The sequence below is a fragment of the Danio rerio genome, chromosome 6 (genome assembly GCF_049306965.1).
Source record: "Danio rerio strain Tuebingen ecotype United States chromosome 6, GRCz12tu, whole genome shotgun sequence".
NCBI lineage: Eukaryota > Metazoa > Chordata > Actinopteri > Cypriniformes > Danionidae > Danio > Danio rerio.
Genome location: NC_133181.1, coordinates 35,948,554 through 35,967,650, shown reverse-complemented (window position 1 = coordinate 35,967,650; position 19,097 = coordinate 35,948,554). Strand labels below are relative to the sequence as shown.

The window sequence follows — 19,097 nt, the reverse complement described above, 5'->3', positions numbered from 1 at the left end:
ACTGGAGTAAGCAGTAAGCTCTAATGTAAATTCTTAGTTCATTAAGCGTGTGTGCATAATTACTACGTAAACATATACAAGTAAAGGACTGTGTGAACAAAGCAATCTTTGTGGTAATGGGTTTTGTGTTTCAAAAAACAATAACAAAGCTTAACGAAACACGTATACTGAACTGGGGTCAGATATTTGTTTGCACAGTCAGATAATCAAAGCTATTAGAAACAGACAAATGTTAAATTAAAACGTTTAGACTGCAGTACTTCCCTACAGTGTGTATCTGACACGTGTGATGTATTGGTGGTTTTTGGGTCACTTTTTTATGGAAAGTCTCTCATTCCTAAACCACATATCATATGGGAGCGGCTAAGCTAACAGCAAAAAGTTTATGTTTGTAAACCAGACACATATAAAGCAGAAACACTTTCTCTCTCAGGCCTGCATGAAAGCAAAGTTACTTGTATTAAAATAAATATCTCACGACTACAGTAAAGGTTTTATCTATGTGTTGAGGTTGTTCCAACATTCTTAATGTGCGCAAAATACTGGACAGACAGTAATGAGTGTCCTGGCTTCATGCCTATTCTTTCTAAACTGGCCTTCTCGTATCAAATATTTGAGTAAGATTAAGTGGCACACAGCCAAAGGAAGTGATTCACAATGTGTGAGTGTGTGTGTGTCCGCAGGGGTTTACTTTGCTAAACTTTAGTGACAGATTTTTCTTATAATGTTAGCTAAATCTGACGCATCTTCTCTATGGGGACATGAGGGGAAGTGATCAATTAGGACAAATAATTAATAAACAAAGAAGAAAAAGTATCTACCATTTTAGAGTTACTCTACTGATGAACATTTTGGGATCAGTAAAATTTTTCAACCTGCTGTGTAAAACGGATGCTGGGATAAGTTGACGATTCATTCCGCTGTGGTGACTCCTTATTAATAAAGTGACTAAGCCGAAAAAGGACATAAATGAATTAATTTTTCAAAATATTATTATTTAGTACTTTCGTTTTTATTTAGTATTCTGCCCACCAATCCATTTGTTCGCTCAAAAATACAGTAAAAACTGTGAAATGTTCAAATAATATTACAATTTTTAATATTTAATATTTTTATATATTTTTTTACTATTGAATGCCATTGAAACTGTTATTGGCTATATTTTTCGAATTATCCCTGTAGTTTTCAGTGTCCCTCCTTTAGAATTTATTTTTTGAGTGCATGTGCCTTACTGAAGTCTATGGTCTTGATAATAACCCATGAACAATGTATTAATTCAATAGACCGTTTTTTTAAACTAAATTAAACAAATACAAATAAGAAAGAATCAGCACCTCCAAGGCCATGGTGCTCCACCGGAAGAAGGTGGTATTCAATCTCCAGGTTGGAGGAAAGTCCTTACTCCAGGTGGAGGAGATCAAGTATCTTGGGGTTTTGTTTACAAGCAAGAGAAGGATGGAACGTGAGATTGACAGGTGGATTTCCTGCAGCGGCGGGTAAACAAGGAGCTGAGCGTTCCTATGTTCCTTTTCTCACCTATGGTCATGAGCTTTGGGTCATGACCGATACAAGCTGTTGAAATGAGTTTCCTTCGCTCTGTCACCCGAGAGGAGCTCGGAGTATAGCCGCTGCTCTTCCACATCGAAAGAAGTCAGCTGAGGTGGCTCAGGAATCTGTTTCGGATGCCTCCTGGATGCCTATAGGAAGGTGTTCCACGCATGTCCCACCGGGAGGAGGCCTCAGGGAAGACCCAGGACATACTGGAGGGACTATGTCTCTCAGCTGGCCTTGGAATGCTTCGGGATGTCCCAAGAGGAGTTGGAGGAAGTGTCTGGGGAGAGGGAAGTCTGAGGTTCTCTCCCAAGACTGCTGCCCCCGCGACATGGCCCCAGAAAATTGGTTGAAAAAAAAAAAAAGTGCCATCTGAAATTTTCCTCTAACATTAGCAGTTTTCTCAGTCTCCTATGTTTATATTCAGTTATTTCACTATAAGGCAATGACAGCCATATTACCCTGCAGCCCAAGACTGCTTACTCACTGAAGCTTAGCAGGTCTTAGCCTGGTCAGTACTTACAATAGTTGGTAGACCACATGGGAAAACTAGGTTGCTGTTGGAAGTGGTGTTAGTGAGGCCAGCAGGGGGCACTCAACCTGCGGTCAGTGTGAGTCCTAATGTAATGCCCCTGTAAAGTGAAGAGATACTATACTGTCAGTGGGCGCAGTCTTATAGACGAGACATTAAACCGAGGTCCTGACTCTCTGTGGTCCATGGCACTTCTCATAAAGAGTAGGAGTGTAACCCCGGTGTTCTGGCCAAATTCCCTCCATTGGCTCTCACCCATCATGGCCTCCCAATCATTCCTATCCACCAAACTGGCTCTATCACTGTCTTTCCACTCCACCTATAACTGGTGTGTGGTGAGCACACTGGAGCAGTTGTCCTGTGGCTGCCATCACATCATCCAAGTGGATGCTGCACACTGGTGGTGGTGGGGAGAGACCCCCCCCCCCCCCCCTAAGATTTTAAAGGACTTTGGGTGTATGGCCATACACAATATATGTGCTATATAAATACACATTACATTAAAATGGAAATAGCATATAATTTGCAATAAATTACTGAAACTACACACAATAGCCTAAGAAAAAAAGAAAACTTTAGACGGTACTTACAGGTTTTTGCATCTTAACTCTTCATATATATATATTAAATACATTTATATAATTAGTGTTTTATTTTTTTTGCACAATTTTTTTTGTCAAATTGCTGCACAGATAAAACATCTAAAAATGTATAATCTGAATATGTTATCTTGAAGTTGTTCAATTTTTAATTCCATCTTATTATTATTAATACATCCTTGATAAGAAAAAGAAGCAAATACTCACAAAAGGCTAATTTGCTCCATGTCTACAATTGATATGAACCCTTGTATTTAAACGTGCTCAATCTAGAACAACGTCGCCAATCAGCTGAGGCTAATTCTTTTCCAGATCACCTTATCAATGGTGGTAAAACTAGCTAAACAGCTTAAGATCGACCACGTCATTTTAATCGGAGCTAGATTCACCCAGTGCTAAGAGAAGGTAGAGGATCCTTTAAGGAAGATTAATGCATTTTAGAGTGCAACTGAGGCAACCTTAATGAGATTGCTATCTCTTTAATGAAGAAATGGTGTAATCAGACAGAGAAAGCCAGCGAGTGAGCGAGAGAGAGAGAGAGAGAGAGAGAAGGGGAAAGAGAGAGCATCTGCTCTTCCAAAGCATTAAAGCTGAGCTGAATTAGTTCATGGCACATGAGGACAGCCTGATGCTAATATTAATTGAAATATACAGTAAAAAAGTATTACTGAGCAATTTAAGTACACAATAATCCTGAATAGTTCAGCCATTCATCATATCTGAGCTCATCTACTCCCATTGTTAACTCTCTACCCATAATGACCAGGCTTGAGGTCTGCATGATCAAGCAGAATGCCAAATGTGAGCCTGCGCTTGCAAATGACCCTAGATGGATGAAGATAAAGCAAGGGAGAAAAAAAAAAATCGAGCCATGGAACAAAGGCCATAGAGCGAGCAGCTCAAAGATTATTACATGGAACATTGAAGCATGTGATTGTGTGCAGCTGAAAGCACTGGTCATTTTCACTGGGTCATCTGGGACAGCAGGTCAGCCAGTGGGGAATTCCACGAGGCTGCAACATGACCTCCAGACTGAACGTGCGCATGTGTGCTTGTGCATATACGGAGGTTAAAGTCAGTGCTTAAGGGCATGACCGAAAACCGCTTTGAGTGATGGGAAACAAAGGCGAAAGAGAGAGAGAAAGAGTGACAGATATGGATCTGAGTTTTCAACATAAATAAGCACTCCCTCAACCAAAGCAAAGAAATTTACAATTATTGTCAAAAATGTGTCAGCTCAGCACATTACTGAAAGAGAAAGAGGTGCATGGTTGAGTTAAAACAACGGAGATAAAAACAGCAAGCGGAGGCCTATAGATGAGCCAGAGTTCAGTCCATCTGTTTCTAAAATCTAGAATGTTCCATATATAATCTTCTAAAGCAGCTTAACAACATGTCAGAATAAATACATTTCTTTAAAAGATATAAGATGGGATACTTTTCCATATTACATATCCCATAGGATAGCAAATATTTTGCTTTAAAATAGAGATGTGGATTGTGTTTTAATGTGTTGCTGAAATAAAAAGAATTTACTATACGGTGATGCAATTTCAGCCATTCATTCATTTGCAAACCAAATCGTCATTGATCATTTTTAGACAAGCCGATAGCATTTGTATTAAATCTTGAACATTCTTTATTCATATCGAATTGAGAGCTTGCAAATCAGAATTGGGACATTAGAATCAATAATTATTACAGGATGATTATTCTGAGATTGTAAGTTTTGACATAAGACATAATGTTTATTCAGTACGTTAAACAGGTATACATAAATATAGCATATATAAATCTAGTAATATTTACTGTATATATATTATTATTATTATTATTAACTATATATTAATATTAATCTTTATATTAAGGTTCCTTTTTTAGCATAAGTGCGTCCAACACAGACTATACTTGGAAAGGCTGCCCAGGTATGTTCATCAAAATTTTTAATTTTTTTACTATTATTTTCATCATTTTACACTTTTTTGTATCCACCAAATATAAATCTTACACCTGTTTTACAGTGCTTGTTCTGTGTGCATGAGACAGTCACATGTGCTTCGCAGCAAAGACCCACACCTTTTTGCGTCCAGCCAGAATTTCTAAATCTACTAATGTCCAGGATTTGTTTTTGTTTTTGTTTTCTAAGCTGTCGTTAATTTTATGCGCACAGCCACCAGAGAGATATTAAATAATTAATTATTTAATCTAAACAACTCAGAAAAATGTTGCTAAATGCTCAGAGAGGACAAAATTACATCTAAATTGACTGCAGTATATTTGTACACCATTAGAAATGGATAATCAACTCATTTGTCTTACTTAAACAATCTACCCATTTTATTCTAGTAATTATATACTTTTTAGAGATATTGTTTGTCTTTTTTCCTTTTTTCTGTAATTTATTCCTCATTCCATATCGTATACATCTAAAATACTTTAATAATGTTTATAAGAGAAATAGCATAAAAGAGAAATAATGGGTGTTTTTTTTATTTAATTTAACAGTCTTTTCTTTACCTTTATCCATTGAAAAGAAAAAGTTCAAAACAGATAATAACAAAATTTTTGTTAAAAATCAATTTATAATTTGTTTGTAGCATATAGTTAAAGGTGCAGTAGGTGATCTTCCACAATTATAACAGCTTAGCATAAATCTCTGAATCAGTCCCTCCCCTGCCGTCTAGAGCCACGCCTCCTTAAACACGCGCACAGCAAAAGAACCCTCTCTCATGTGTTAAAAGCGACTAGTGCTTGTCCGGTGGTGTGCAAGCCAAACTGACATACTATTTCAGAGCAAATATTTAGAGTTGCATGGTAAACAATATAGGGAGAGACTAGGCGAATAGCGGTATTTACTTGTGTTTTGTTGTTAAACTAATTAAAATCTACATTATCGATGCTGTAAAAGGTCCCTTATGAAACTGAAAATAGTCTTATCAATCTTTCATCGGAAGATTTTAGTGGTTGAACAACACTTCTGTGATATAACCCATTTGTAACAACAACATCTTATGTTACATTCATTCATTCATTCATTCATTTTCTTGTTTGCTTAGTCCCTTTAATCCGGGGTCGCCACAGCGGAATGAACATCCAACTTATCCAGCAAGTTTTTACGCAGTGGATGCCCTTCCAGCCGCAACCCATCTCTGGGAAACATCCACACACACATTCACACTCATACACTATGGACAATTTAGCCTACCCAATTCACCTGTACCGCATGTCTTTGGACTGTGGGGGAAACCGGAGCACCCGGAGGAAACCGACGAGAAGGCAGGGAGAATATGCAAACTCCACACAGAAACACCAACTGAGCCGAGGTTCGAACCAGCGACCTTCTTGCTGTGAGGCGACTTCAGTTTTAAACAGAACATTACCTGTCTAAGATAAATCCTTCAGACATTGTGTCATCCTTTTTCCAGCGTGCAAAGGTAACTCCAATATTGATTCAGGTTTTTGAAAAGTTTTGATTCAGCAGGTTTTTGACGATCGCGTGCGCGCGCATACTCTCTCTTGTGAACACGCGGCGGTTGGCGGAGCTGCATTCAAACGGCTGCGCAGTTGTTCAAATCTGAATTTGCAGAAAGACAGATTGGGCTACTTATCGGAATTATGAGAGATGTCGGCCCGACTCTATTTATGTGAATGAACATTTTTTTTTGTTTTATGCCTTACCCAAAATATAAAAGTATATATAAATACATTTAGATCATTTACTTTAATCATAACTATTAGACTGTGAAGAGACTTTCAATCAGCACAACAAAAAATGCTTCTGAAGACAATCACCTACTGCACCTTTAACTATTTATATGCTGTGGGTAAAAGGTGTGTTTTAATTCGGCCACCACCACAAGTATAGTTTAAACCTTTGGGAAGCACTAATTCATTAATTAACGTGAATTAATTTTCTACTGGAAGTGAAATTAACTATGATTCAGAACTTTTGAATTTTAAAAATATATAATTGTATTCAGCAATGATTCACTAAAATGAAAACAGACTTTTATAATAATTAAACTTTTATAATAATTAAATTAAAATAGTCCTGTTTTCAATCAAAGTTTTTTTATTTGAAAATTGTACAAAACATTATTACAATGTTTTCACTAAAGCCTCATTCACACTACCAGCGACTCGCAGGGGCAAAGCAACAAGCAGCTGTTCATTTCAACGGAGAGCGAGTGTCTTATGGCGACCTCCGTCTCCGTGAGTGAAAGCAATTGTTGGTGACCAGGTGGGCGTGTCGAGTGATGCGACAAAGTTGAGAATTCTTCAACTCTATGCAAATAAAGAGCGACTTTCTTGAGCGACAGCCAATAGGAGCACCAGTAGAGCTCACGTGATCCTCTCTCAGCTTGCTCAGAGGCAGGTTGTATTCGTGGTGTACGTGTATACCGACACAGACCTGTGTTTGCACCCGGTTACCACCCAAAGCGACAGACAGCTACAAGGTCGCTGCTAGTGTGAATGAGGCATAATTGAGATAAAAATAGCATATTATAATGACTTCTGAAGGATCATGTGACAATAAAGACAATTAGATTTGGTAACACTTTGATGGTCCATTTGAGTATTAGTAGACTGTCTGCTTAAAATCTGCTGCTAAACAGACATTTAACTGACTATAAGAAATTTTGAAAGTAGAGTACATGTCAACTTACACTAACCCAAATCAACTTAACAGTCTACTTATAATCTAATGAGACTAAGTACAGTATTATTACATGCAATGCAAATTGATCTGTGTCGAAATAACACGAAGAAATTAAGTATTTACAAATTTAAGTGGTCTATGCATAAAACAATTAAGTTGTCCCAAAAAAAACTCAAGAATTGAGTTGTTTTAGCTCATTTTAAATAAGTAGCTTAAACAAACAGCAAACTTTATTTTTTGAATGTATAAAAAATGAATGCAGCTTAATGTACACAATGCCTTAAAATGTTATGCCACACCAGGTTTTGTAAAAGAGCAAATCACTTATAAATGCTCTAAAATATGTCTTCATAATAAAAACAGAAGTATGTGACAGTGACAGAAAAACCATAAAAGAAGATGTGACCTTTCCTAAACTGTATTCGTCATACCTTTCTCCCTGCTTTCTTGTTTTTGCCCACTTTCCTTTTTTTTTGCCTCCCTCACTTTCCCTCCAGAGCCCATGCTAACAGCCACGGTGAATCCATCAGCATCTGACAAGTGCAGTCATCCAAAAGAGAGTGAGCCCGACGTGGCCCCCAAAAGATTGCTCTTTAAACGCAATGTTTTGCCAACAAACTTTACCAAGCTGGAACACATTAGGGCCAAACTGGAGAGTTGGAGGTACAGGAGGGGTCAGCGGTTTGCTAAAGCACTCTAGGTACATTACTGGCTGCCTCCAAAAAGCAAGTCATACATAAGTTGATGGGTTGTGATGTGAATAGACGTGTTCAAACCCGTTTTTTTGCTTTAGTTGCTATTTTTGTTTTGTACAGATCACATTTTGGCTGGTGAAGAGGTTGACTCTGTACAGGCTATCCATCCTGAGCCATCTGACCCTGTTAATGTAGCCTTTAGTAAAAGAGATGATGAAATCATTAGAAAAGCAGAGCTTATGCTCGCAGTCCCTGCAGATTTGGAGTTAATTTATACACAAATAAATTCACGAGGATGCTCGAGGGCTAGTTGCACTGTGCATGTAAAATATGCAAATGCTTCTATTGTGTTTTCATTTTTCTAATTTTAAACTACCACTCGAAAAAATGTAAGTGCATTTTTATATGGACTAAACTATGGAACAAATAAATTGATTAAAAGTATGTGGATGTACATTTGTAATGTATCAAATGATTTTAATCTCAAATAAACGCTGTTGTTCTGAACTGAATTTTCATCTGAGAGTAATGAAAAAAATGGCAATACTTCCGTTAAAGATCCAATTCTCACTATTAACTAGTGGTTTATTACCTGCCTATTATTAAGATATTCCAGTGTTTCCCACAGGTTTGAAATACACTTGCAGTAGCAGCTGGATTAAAACACATCTTTTACCCATAGCACATGCGACAAACAAAACAAAAAAAATATTACTATATTTTTATTTGTTATGACACTGTTATACACCTTTTCTTTTCAATGGGTTAATGTTATTTAAAAAGGCTGGTGAAATAAAAGTAATCCACTATTTCTCTTTCTTTTATGCTATTTAGAAGCCATGCTGTGCATCTACTGATAGGTAAAGGCTGCTATCTTTCTCTCTGTAAAGTTGCTTTATTGGCATGACATTTATAGTATTGCCAAAGCATTTTAGATATGTTAAAGTATTTAATATAGGAACATCATTAAATTAATAAAATATACACCAAATGAGAAATAAATAATAGAAAAATTGAATAAAAATAGACATTATTACTCAAAATTATAATAATTACAAGAATAAAAGTGTAAATTATTTAAACAAGGCAAATTAGTTGATAAGTCATTTCTAATGGTGTAGAAATATTTTGCAGCCAGTATATTTTGTTCTCTCAGAGTATATAGTAAAATTGATCAGACTTGTTTATTAAATGATTAATCATTTAATGTTTCTCTTGTGGCTGTGCGCCTACAGTCAGCTGCGAAAAGATAATGCATACAGACGTATACAAATAACGGAAACTTTAGAAAGCGAAAATAAAACCAGAATCCTGGAGATTTAAGGAGATTCAGAAACTACGATATGATGCATTTTGATGCAAAAGGCGCATCTTTGTGGGTCTGCAGAGCATGTGAGATTGTGTGAGTGTTGACAGTTGTTGCACAGAGAACCAGCAGTAGGAAACATGCAGAGCAAGAGACGATTTTCCACTGGTTAATCGATCGCGAATGTTTGGCTTTCTTGGGGCGGATACAAAAAGTATAAAAAGATGAAAATAATAGTATTCTAGCATCTCCACTAAATATACTTGGATGGCAGTTAATATACCTGAGCAGCCCACCCAAATAAATTCTACAGTATGTAAGGAAAACAATGTATTGTCTGTTTATTTGTTCGTATAAAGTACATCTTCTGCATGATCTCATTCTACATCCCTAATCCTGGGTAATACCTAAACCCAACTACTTCCTTAATTACTATTCATAAGGAGCAAATTAGAAGTTTATTGAGCTAATAGTCACAGCTAATGGTTTGCTAATGGTAAGAATTGTATATTAAAATAAAGAGTTGCCAACCTTTTCAATGCTTTCCACTATTGGTTCACATTTATGAGAAATGTTTCTCTGGGTGTGTTTACACTTTGTTATGCTGTTAGTTTGGTTGCTTGAGATCATTGTACTCCAAAACAAAAATAAAAGTGATACATATTGTTTGCATTGCTTTACCATTTATAATTTAATATTTAGGATCAAACCATGAGATGTGAGGGAAAAAAGGCTTTTATAAAGGATATTTTGTCGTTATTATCGAACATACATAATATGTTTGTGTTGGGCTAAAAATGCTCATTGTATGTGAACCAATAAAGGTATTTTTAATGGTTAACTCATGAAGAGCTTATATAATTTGTGTAATGATCCAAAACAGCATCAGAAGTTCTTTTGTCACACACTGTAAAAAATATCTGTTATTTTACGTTTTTTCCCAGCAAAATTTGATGTTTTTTTTTCCAGCAGCGGGCGTTAAATTACAGACTGTAAATTACAGAAATTTACAAAAAAATATATATATATATATTAGGGATGTAACGGTATCAGAATTTCACGGTACGGTAATACCTCGGTATGAATGTCACGGTATGGTATTTATTGAATCATTTACAGGAAAAAAAAACTTTTGAAAATACTCCAAAAAAGTGCCAAAAGTGTCAATGACATACAAATTAGCCATCTATCTGTTAGCTTTGAAACAGGAACTTCAATTTTAATAACAAAAAATTATTAAACCATGTAAAAAAATAAAGTTTCAATTTAGTATTGTTGAAAACTCATCACATTTAACATTTAATCACTCACTTAGATAGAGATGGGTTTAAAGGAAAATTATCATATAACTATAATCTGGTAAAAGCTGGGATCTCTGGGTATTTACAATGTCCCCTGCAACAGAAAAAACCCCTCTCATTTGGGACTGAGGTTTCTGGGACAAGAGAGATATGACTTGGTCCATGTTGACAGCAGTGGGTAACGTTGTGCATTGTCTTTCCCCCACTTGAGAAGACAAACCATGAGTGAGATAGAGGTCTCTTTGCGGTACAAGTCAATGTCTGCATCAATCTGAACAGTGTGCTGTGTTTCTGCAGTCCCCATGACTGTTATTAGTCGTATTCCCCAATTTGCAGGCACGTGCACACATAGGGCTCAACCTGTGCAGTGCACATGCCCTTTTTAGTCTTGGATAGAAAATGCCCTTCCAAAACGATCAAAAGTGCCCCCGCGACGCGACACAACCTCCGTCCAGTCCAGCCCTTCAGTAGGCGCGCGACAACACCTCTCTTGAGTATGCGTGCTCAACCCCCCCTCGGCGCTTTACAATACGCGCGCCACAACACAGCTGATCAGAACGCGCGCGACAGCACCGCTATTCAGCACGCGCGCGGCGACAACACCCGCTTTAGGTTCGATCATTTCCATCTTTTTTTCATCTCCGCTACTAGCAGCACACTCCATTTCCGCATTACTGGATCTGTAGCGACAACAGACCGCAAAGGATTATGGCCACGCCGGGGCTGATGGGAAATGAAGTTTCAGCTAGCTCCCGTTCGCTTCATTCGCCTGAGCAAATTTTCTCAGAAGACCTATAGTTTTACCGAGTCATGCGACTTCGGTAATATCGAAAAAATTTAATATTGCGGTATGACGGTATTTACAATACCGTTACATCCCTAATATATATATATATATATATATATATATATATATATATATATATATATATATATATTTAAGGAAATGTCTGTAATTTACATCTGTTATTTTACACTTTTTATTTCAGCACAACAGCTGCCAGAAAAATAGAAGGAAAATTACAGATTTTTGTTATTATTGAAGGTCTGCTGCAAGGAGACATGTTTCTTATACCTGTATTGAACTGTAATTGGCTACATCACAGCAGCCTCACAGAAAAAAAAAAACAAGCTTGAAAGTTTTATCCTTTTTATGGTTTCACATTGAAACATCATGTCTTATGGTTGTTTGGTGTACACCGAGGTTCCCTACATTCAAAAACACAAACATCTAATGAACCAAATTTAATAATTCAATACAGTTCATGTGTAAGTTTAAGTTTTAGAGAGCAGATTTTTGTTGTAAGAATGAAGCTTTAGCTTGCCACACACAACAACCCCTTCAAAAATTGTGTAATCTTTGTGTTACAATCCTAGCTTTTCTTTCATTTTGATCTGTGTATTAAAAAATTGTTTTAAAAAAGCTCCCTGGTTATTTTGTACAGCCACGTTAAACAGTAAATATTACATTATTTCTGGAAAAATATTTTGTTCTCCTGTGTTTAATGAAGCATTGCCTATGTTCCACAGTACATCACACTATATATGTCTAAACGTGAAGTTGGACATAAAACCTCTAACATGCAACTTCTAATCATAAAACACAGAAGGCTCATGTTCTGTTTTTGGCTTGTTTAGATGTTTTTGGTCTGTGTGTGTGTGTGTGTGTGTGTGTGTGTGTGTGTGTGTGTGTGTGTGTGTGTGTGTGTGTGTGTGTGTGTTTTAGTTGAGTTTGTGTTGAAAGTGGACCGAGACCTAACTATTTAATGGTCACGATACAGTTGTTTGGTGCACACCGATGTTCCCTGCATTCGAAGACACAATCTTACCACCACCAAAATGTTGAATGGTAACACATATAGTAACAAACCAAACTGAATAATTTATTACAGTTCTTGTGTAAGTTTAAGCTTCAGAGAATAGATTTTCATTGTAAGTAGGACTGAAGCTTTAGCTTGCAAACCACAACTACCCTTTCAAAAATTGTGTAATCTTTATGATACAATCCTAGATTTTCTTTAGTTTGATGTGTGTATATTAAAAAGAGTTTAATAAAGGTTCCTGAGTATTTTGTACAGCCACTCTTAACAGAAAATGTTACATTATTTCTGGAAAAATATACATTGTTCCCTAGTTTTAATCTCCTGTGTTTAGTGAAGCATTTGCTTATGTTACACTACTGTACATCACACTATGCGTAAACATGAAGTTGGACATAAAACCTCTAACATGCAACTGCTAATCATAAAACACAGAAGGCTCATGTTCTGTTTTTGGCTTGTTCAGATGTGTTTGGTCTGTGTTGTGTGTGTGCTTTAGTTCAGTTTGTTTAAAAGTAGACCAAGACCTAACTTCTGGTCTAAGTACGAACGTTTGGTGCATACCGAGGTGCCTGGCATTAAAAAAAAAACACAATCTTACCACCACCAAAATGTTGAATGGTAGCACATATGACAACAAATTAATTGGAATAATTCAATACAGTTTATGTGTAACATTAAGTTTCAGTGAACAGATTTTTGTTGTAAGTAAGACTGACGCGTTAGCTTGCCACCCACAACTACCCCTTGTCTTGTCGTGGAGTAAAGGTTATGACCCCACAGAAGCTAAAAGGTCGCACAAGGCCCTATAAATCTACATATGTGACCATGGGTGGTAAATGTATTAGGTCTAAGTTTACGTCTGTTACCACATCCCAAACTGAGGCTTTGTGTCTGAGATTTTGTTGACATGAGTTTTCAATTACATCTTAAAATGAAGTTAGCTTTTTACAATTCTAATGCAGAGTTCTGCCTTGAAGTATCAGAGAAATGGTTACTTTCAGTTGTGCATCCATATGATTCCCCACGCTTGCTGTCTTACACATTCAAAAATGCTGTTCAGCAAATTTAGAAATTGATATATTCATAATTGCTCAAGGTTACTGAAAAGCTAATGGCTTGATTGCATTAAACTGAAACACAACAATCTATGTTTTCTTGTGCTGAACTGGTCTAATTCATATTTAATGCATTTCATTAATGTAGAAAGCCGAGGCAAACGTTAACCTCCTAGGACCCCAGACATCTAATGGACTTCAATGGCTAAAATTCGATGTTTGGATTCTGCATAATGAAAGTAGAGTGAGTGTCAAGCCAGAAGATCCATTACAACAACATTTCCTCAGGCCTGATGAGTAAAGCAACAGCAATCTATAAATGCAAGCATGATAAACTCACTATTTCAGCCCTTACAAGCCTACAATGAACACCACTGATCCACAAATACACACATTCATCCTCCAAAATCTGAAGAAGACATCTACTTCTAGAAATGTCCCTCACAGAAGTCAGATAAGCGTGACTTGTTTAGACTGGATCTAAAATCTACAGCAATTTCTCATCATAAACCATCAAACTTACAAGTTAATAACAAAGGCAATGAAATCTACAAAAACAACCAAATGGAGTATAAAAACCCCTCTGGATTCTAAGAAAAAAAGAAGCCTGAGGTAATGCAATTATCTTACATTCACAAAGTATAATACGGAGTAAACAAATAAACTACCTAATGCGGAGAAAATAAATAAAAAATCATCCAAGAAAGACAAACCTACAGCAGTTTTAATAAGTGACAAAAACCTGCGAAAGCCTACCTGGAGCTGCTTGTATCTCCACCAGGCCTCCAACCATGATGAGTGCCTCAAGAATCTTCACATGGTGTTCTGGGTTTACATCCGCACTGGAATAAGAGGGAAAGAGACATTTGGAGAGTAAGTATTTAAAGTAAGTGCAATGGAGATCCAAACTGAAGAAACTATGATTTCCTAAATGATGTTGTGAGAGATTGCTGAGAGAGACTAGTGAAGTTCTAATTATTTTCTTTGCTCTCTATTTCCACCACGGGATGCCTATCCTGAGGCATCTAGATTGTGGAATGCCACTCGATCATAAATAATTCCAACCCTTTGAGGACTTCAAGAGATAATACCACCCATCCAAGAACTTTACCATTTGAACCAAGAACACCTAATACAGGTCATTGAACATGTATGGACCTCACCTTTTTGGAAGCACACTAAATTACTGTATAACTGTAGGTCAGGGCTATTAAATTAGTTTGTCATCTGGGCCAATTCATGGAAAGCATCCCAAATGAGGGGCTGGAGAGATATGACTTGCAATATAAGCAATGAAATGCTGTATGTTTCCTCCTTAAGACACCCACGTTGGTAAATATTAAATTATTTCTTGCTCTTTAGTTTTGATCTCCTGTGTTTAGTGAAGCATTTGCTTATGTTCCACTACTGTACATCACACTATGCCTAAAAGTGAAGTTGGACATAAAACCTCTAACAGAGCATAAACACAGAAGGCTAAAAAAAATAAATAAATAACAGATTCACATAAGCACACACACACACGCACACGCACACGCACAATCACACGCACACGCACACACACACACACACACACACATTTAAACATACACACACAATGAAGGCAAACTGGTGACTGCTTGTTTATGGTCAAAACCCGATTGGATTTTTATAGGCAAATTTTAATTTACTCATGCATTCAGCTGTAATTCAGGTTCTGTGACACCTCAGTGACCTCAGGTAGTGTGTGAAGCTGATGACTAACCAGAAATGGCTGTTTGAGGTATAATGCATTCTGTTTCCCTACGCTCTCTCTCTCTCTCCCTGAACTGCCCCAAAGCCATAAGACAATTGACAGGCCGCTAAGAGTAGGGAAAGTCCCACTGGAGTCTCTTGGCAGAGGGACAGGATAGCTGCTCACAATCAAATAAGTGCGAGGTGACTTAATGGACTACAATGTGCTGACTGAGTTAGCAGTGACTCACTTGCACACTACTCTTTATTATGTGCACTGAGGTCCTTCATTCAGTAAAGCACTTTATGGAGAGTGTGAAGTCTCTGGCTATTTAACTGTGACTAGTTATAGAGATCTCATGTAGCAAAAATACCCAAAACACAGCCCCATCATAGACATGTAAAAATGTTAATAGCACAGCTTTCTGCTGGTATTCATTTAGTAACACAGTTTGCACTACTGTTCAGAGATTTGGAGACTCTAATAATTAAAAATAATATTAATAACATATTGTTTGTATTAATACTATATTATTACTGACAAAATAATTAAATTATTGAATATACAAAAATAATTAAAATAGAATGTGAATTTGTAACACTACAATCCTATTACAATCACAGGGCTGGATGTTAGACTTTATATTATTTATTTTGATTAAAACATTCACACTCATAGGGCTCTATTTTCATAATCTAGGCGCAAAGTCTTAAGCATATGGCACAAAAAAGCATTAGGGGAATGTCCGTTTTTAAGGATGGAAAAATACGCTGTGTGCCCTGGCTCATGGTCTAACAGGGTTGTACTTATTCTCTTAATGAGTTATGGGTGTTTTGAGCAATTATACACTTGATCTGATACATGCTTTTATGCAAGAAACATATTTTTTTCTTGTAATGTAGACATAACTGGATTATACACATTAAACCAATAAGAGTCACATCGCATTTTCTATTTACATGGTGGATTTTGTAAGTGAAAAAACTGAACGCTTCACTAGCGAGAAAACAGTTAAACAGAGCATCTGCAGCGCAAGGATAAAGAATAAGCCTCTTCCATTTGGCCTCTATACTTTCTCTTTACTTTACTTTTACTCTTTACTTTACTCCTTTACAGTGCTGTATGCATTCCACTGAAGACATCCATTAGATCACATATTTAATTTAGTTCAAGATTTTTTTTTTCTAAAATCAGTTCTAATTTCCAGCAACTGAAAAAATTAACAATAATAAAGTGTGGTCATTAACTGAATTATATCTAAACACACGTCCAATTCTTATGCCCATATGGTGATGCATCCGTCTACAAAACCCAACAGGGGGACAAATCTAAACTTGTTCTTATTAAAACATATATAAATATGCATATAATAAATAAACATGCAATTAATATTAACATTATACAAATGCAAACTGTCATGAGTAAATTAAAAAAGCCCCCCAAGATGAGGCAAAGAGGTGGTGTTTTTTTCATATTAAAGTAGTATTTTTTTTGTAACAGTTTAATCTTTTATTTTATTTTCATATTTAAAGATATTAGTGTATTGTTGTTTATCCTATGTGTATTAAGCAATGTGTAAGCGTTTGGACCAGCATAGGCACATATCTAATGCGCTCTGGACTTTAGACCAGCTTTTAGTCGGTCAATGGCACAGTGTATTTCATTCATTCATTCAATTTCTTGTCGGCTTAGTCCCTTCTTTAATCCGGGGTCGCCCGGCAGTGTATTTCAGTTTCTTAAAATAGCAATGAGCCAACACTGAGCCTTGAAACACCTCCTTTTTAGACCAAAACACCCATGACTCCACAAAGTGGTGCAAATGAATTTGCTATCTAAACAACGTAGCACAAAATGTGAAAACTAGGGTTGTGTTCGTCTGAAAATAGTAACAAATCACGCCATACATGTCTTGTGCCTTATTGTGCAGGGTTTAATATAGGGCCTTTAATGTTTTTTAGTAGTTTGGCAATTTACCTTTATCAGTTTAACTGGAATTTGCACAGCTTCATTAAAAAAAATAAAAAAAAACTAACTAAAAATATCATTAAAATCACTTCGTCAAACTTTTCAATATCAAACTTTGTCCAACCAGATATAATAGTGCTTTAATGCATTTTGAAAGCATAAAACACACATGAATCACAAAATTACTAACTTTTTTTGTAAACAGTGGAGTAAATTTTGAGACATTGGAGATAAACCTTAATGACTGCTCCAACTATCACTTTCTTGCAAATGCAATTGCATCAACCATTATGGTAATTCTTATTATTTATACAATTAATTTAGCCACTACAACAGCTACAGTCAAGAACTAGGGCAATCAAAATAATGATTACTTTAACCTGTGGTATAAAAGATTATGTATGTGCTCAATAGTTAATAAAGACACCAATAATGTGATCGTGTATTATGGTCAGACACAAAGATCTCGTACATAATACCAGTCGGGTTACATAAATAATGAGTTATCAACATTCACTCCGGGTACTCTTCAAATGGCATGTACAAGGGATTGTAATGTGGTGCAACACATTTTAATAAGCATTCCCATCTGTTGTATGTTATGTGCGGTTTCTCTCAGGAGATTGTGCTGGAGCTGTAGCCATTAAGGGCTGTCTTACAGTGGGCTGAGGGACAGATCAGAAATAACAGCTCCCTCATCTCTTTCTGCTCCACTTTAATTAAACTAGGGGAATAAAGATATGGTCCGACATATGTTCAACTGGGCTTTCTGCTGAAACAAAGAACACGCATACACATGCAAGTGTAAACGTGAGTGTGAATTAACCACAAAACTGAACATGAAAACATATTACTTGCCTCTTTTAAACGTTTTAAATATAATGCAGCCCGTTCAGGATAGTAATGAGACTGGAACGTGAATGTGTAGTTACACAGTTTGCTATAAATAAAGAGTTACCAAAATTCTAAAAATATTTATTCTGTCATCATTTACACTAAATTGTTAAAATTCTAAAAGCTCTAAATTTTACTTTCTAAATTTAAGAACATAAATTAAGATAATTGAAAATTGATAAAATAAAATAAAATAAAATTCCCAGTGATGGGATGCAGCTGGAAGATCATTCACTGCATAAAACACGTGCTGGATAAGTTGGCGGTTCATTCCGCTGTGGCGACCCCAGATTATTAAAGGGACTAAAAATAAAATAAAATTGGAACTTTTCAGAATACTTGAATTTATTCATAAATTATGGATTCATGAATTATGTAAAAAAAAAATTACAAACTGAGCTTATAAGGTTCCTCTGTAACTGTATAGTTGATCAAGTAAATACAGATCTTAATAATATCCTTAAGCACATTTTATTACTTAAAAACTTGTCATGTGGCAATGTATCTGTAAATAAATCTGTTTTTGCAGTTTACAGTACCTGAAGTGGTTGTTTTTGAAGACGGCTTCACTGTAGGCCAGAGCCAGAATCTTGGGGCTTGCCTGAGCTGCTCCCCCACTTTGGGCCACCTTGCTAAGGTGTCGGGTCAGATGAACCAGGAGCTGGTGGTTAGCCTGAGGGACACTGGGAGAGTCCAGGATTGTTTTTAGCTGTTGTCCACATTCCTCCATGCTTTGGATCTCTAAAATACAGAAAAACTATGTTAAAGAGGCATTCCAATTGTCACAAGTTGATGTCTCAACACTCCTGATCTGTGATGTGAAAGGGAGCAGACAGAGAATAATTTAATAATGTTGTTGTACAAAAACTAATTATAAATTCATATCTACTACAGTGAAAAAACTGTTGTCTTTAAAATTGTTGCAAACAATTTAAATGTGTTGACTTTAAACAAAAAGATTAAACTTAGTAATGTTCAACTTAATGTGTTTCCTTAAATTCA

General features: G+C 36.3%; 1 protein-coding gene across 4 annotated transcripts in view; it reads right to left on the bottom strand.

Moving 5' to 3' along the window:
- pik3r3b (phosphoinositide-3-kinase, regulatory subunit 3b (gamma)) overlaps positions 1-19,097 on the bottom strand; it is a 462,891-nt gene that overhangs the window by 113,564 nt on the left and 330,230 nt on the right. For all 4 annotated transcript variants that reach the window (XM_073952390.1, XM_021476737.3, XM_073952389.1 and 1 more), the window contains 2 exons: positions 18,635-18,836; positions 14,279-14,364 (listed from right to left, as the gene is read on the bottom strand). In XM_073952390.1, the coding sequence (XP_073808491.1) occupies positions 14,279-14,364; positions 18,635-18,825 (277 nt within the window). In that variant the 5' untranslated portion in view covers positions 18,826-18,836. The remainder of the gene's footprint in view (positions 1-14,278; positions 14,365-18,634; positions 18,837-19,097) is intronic.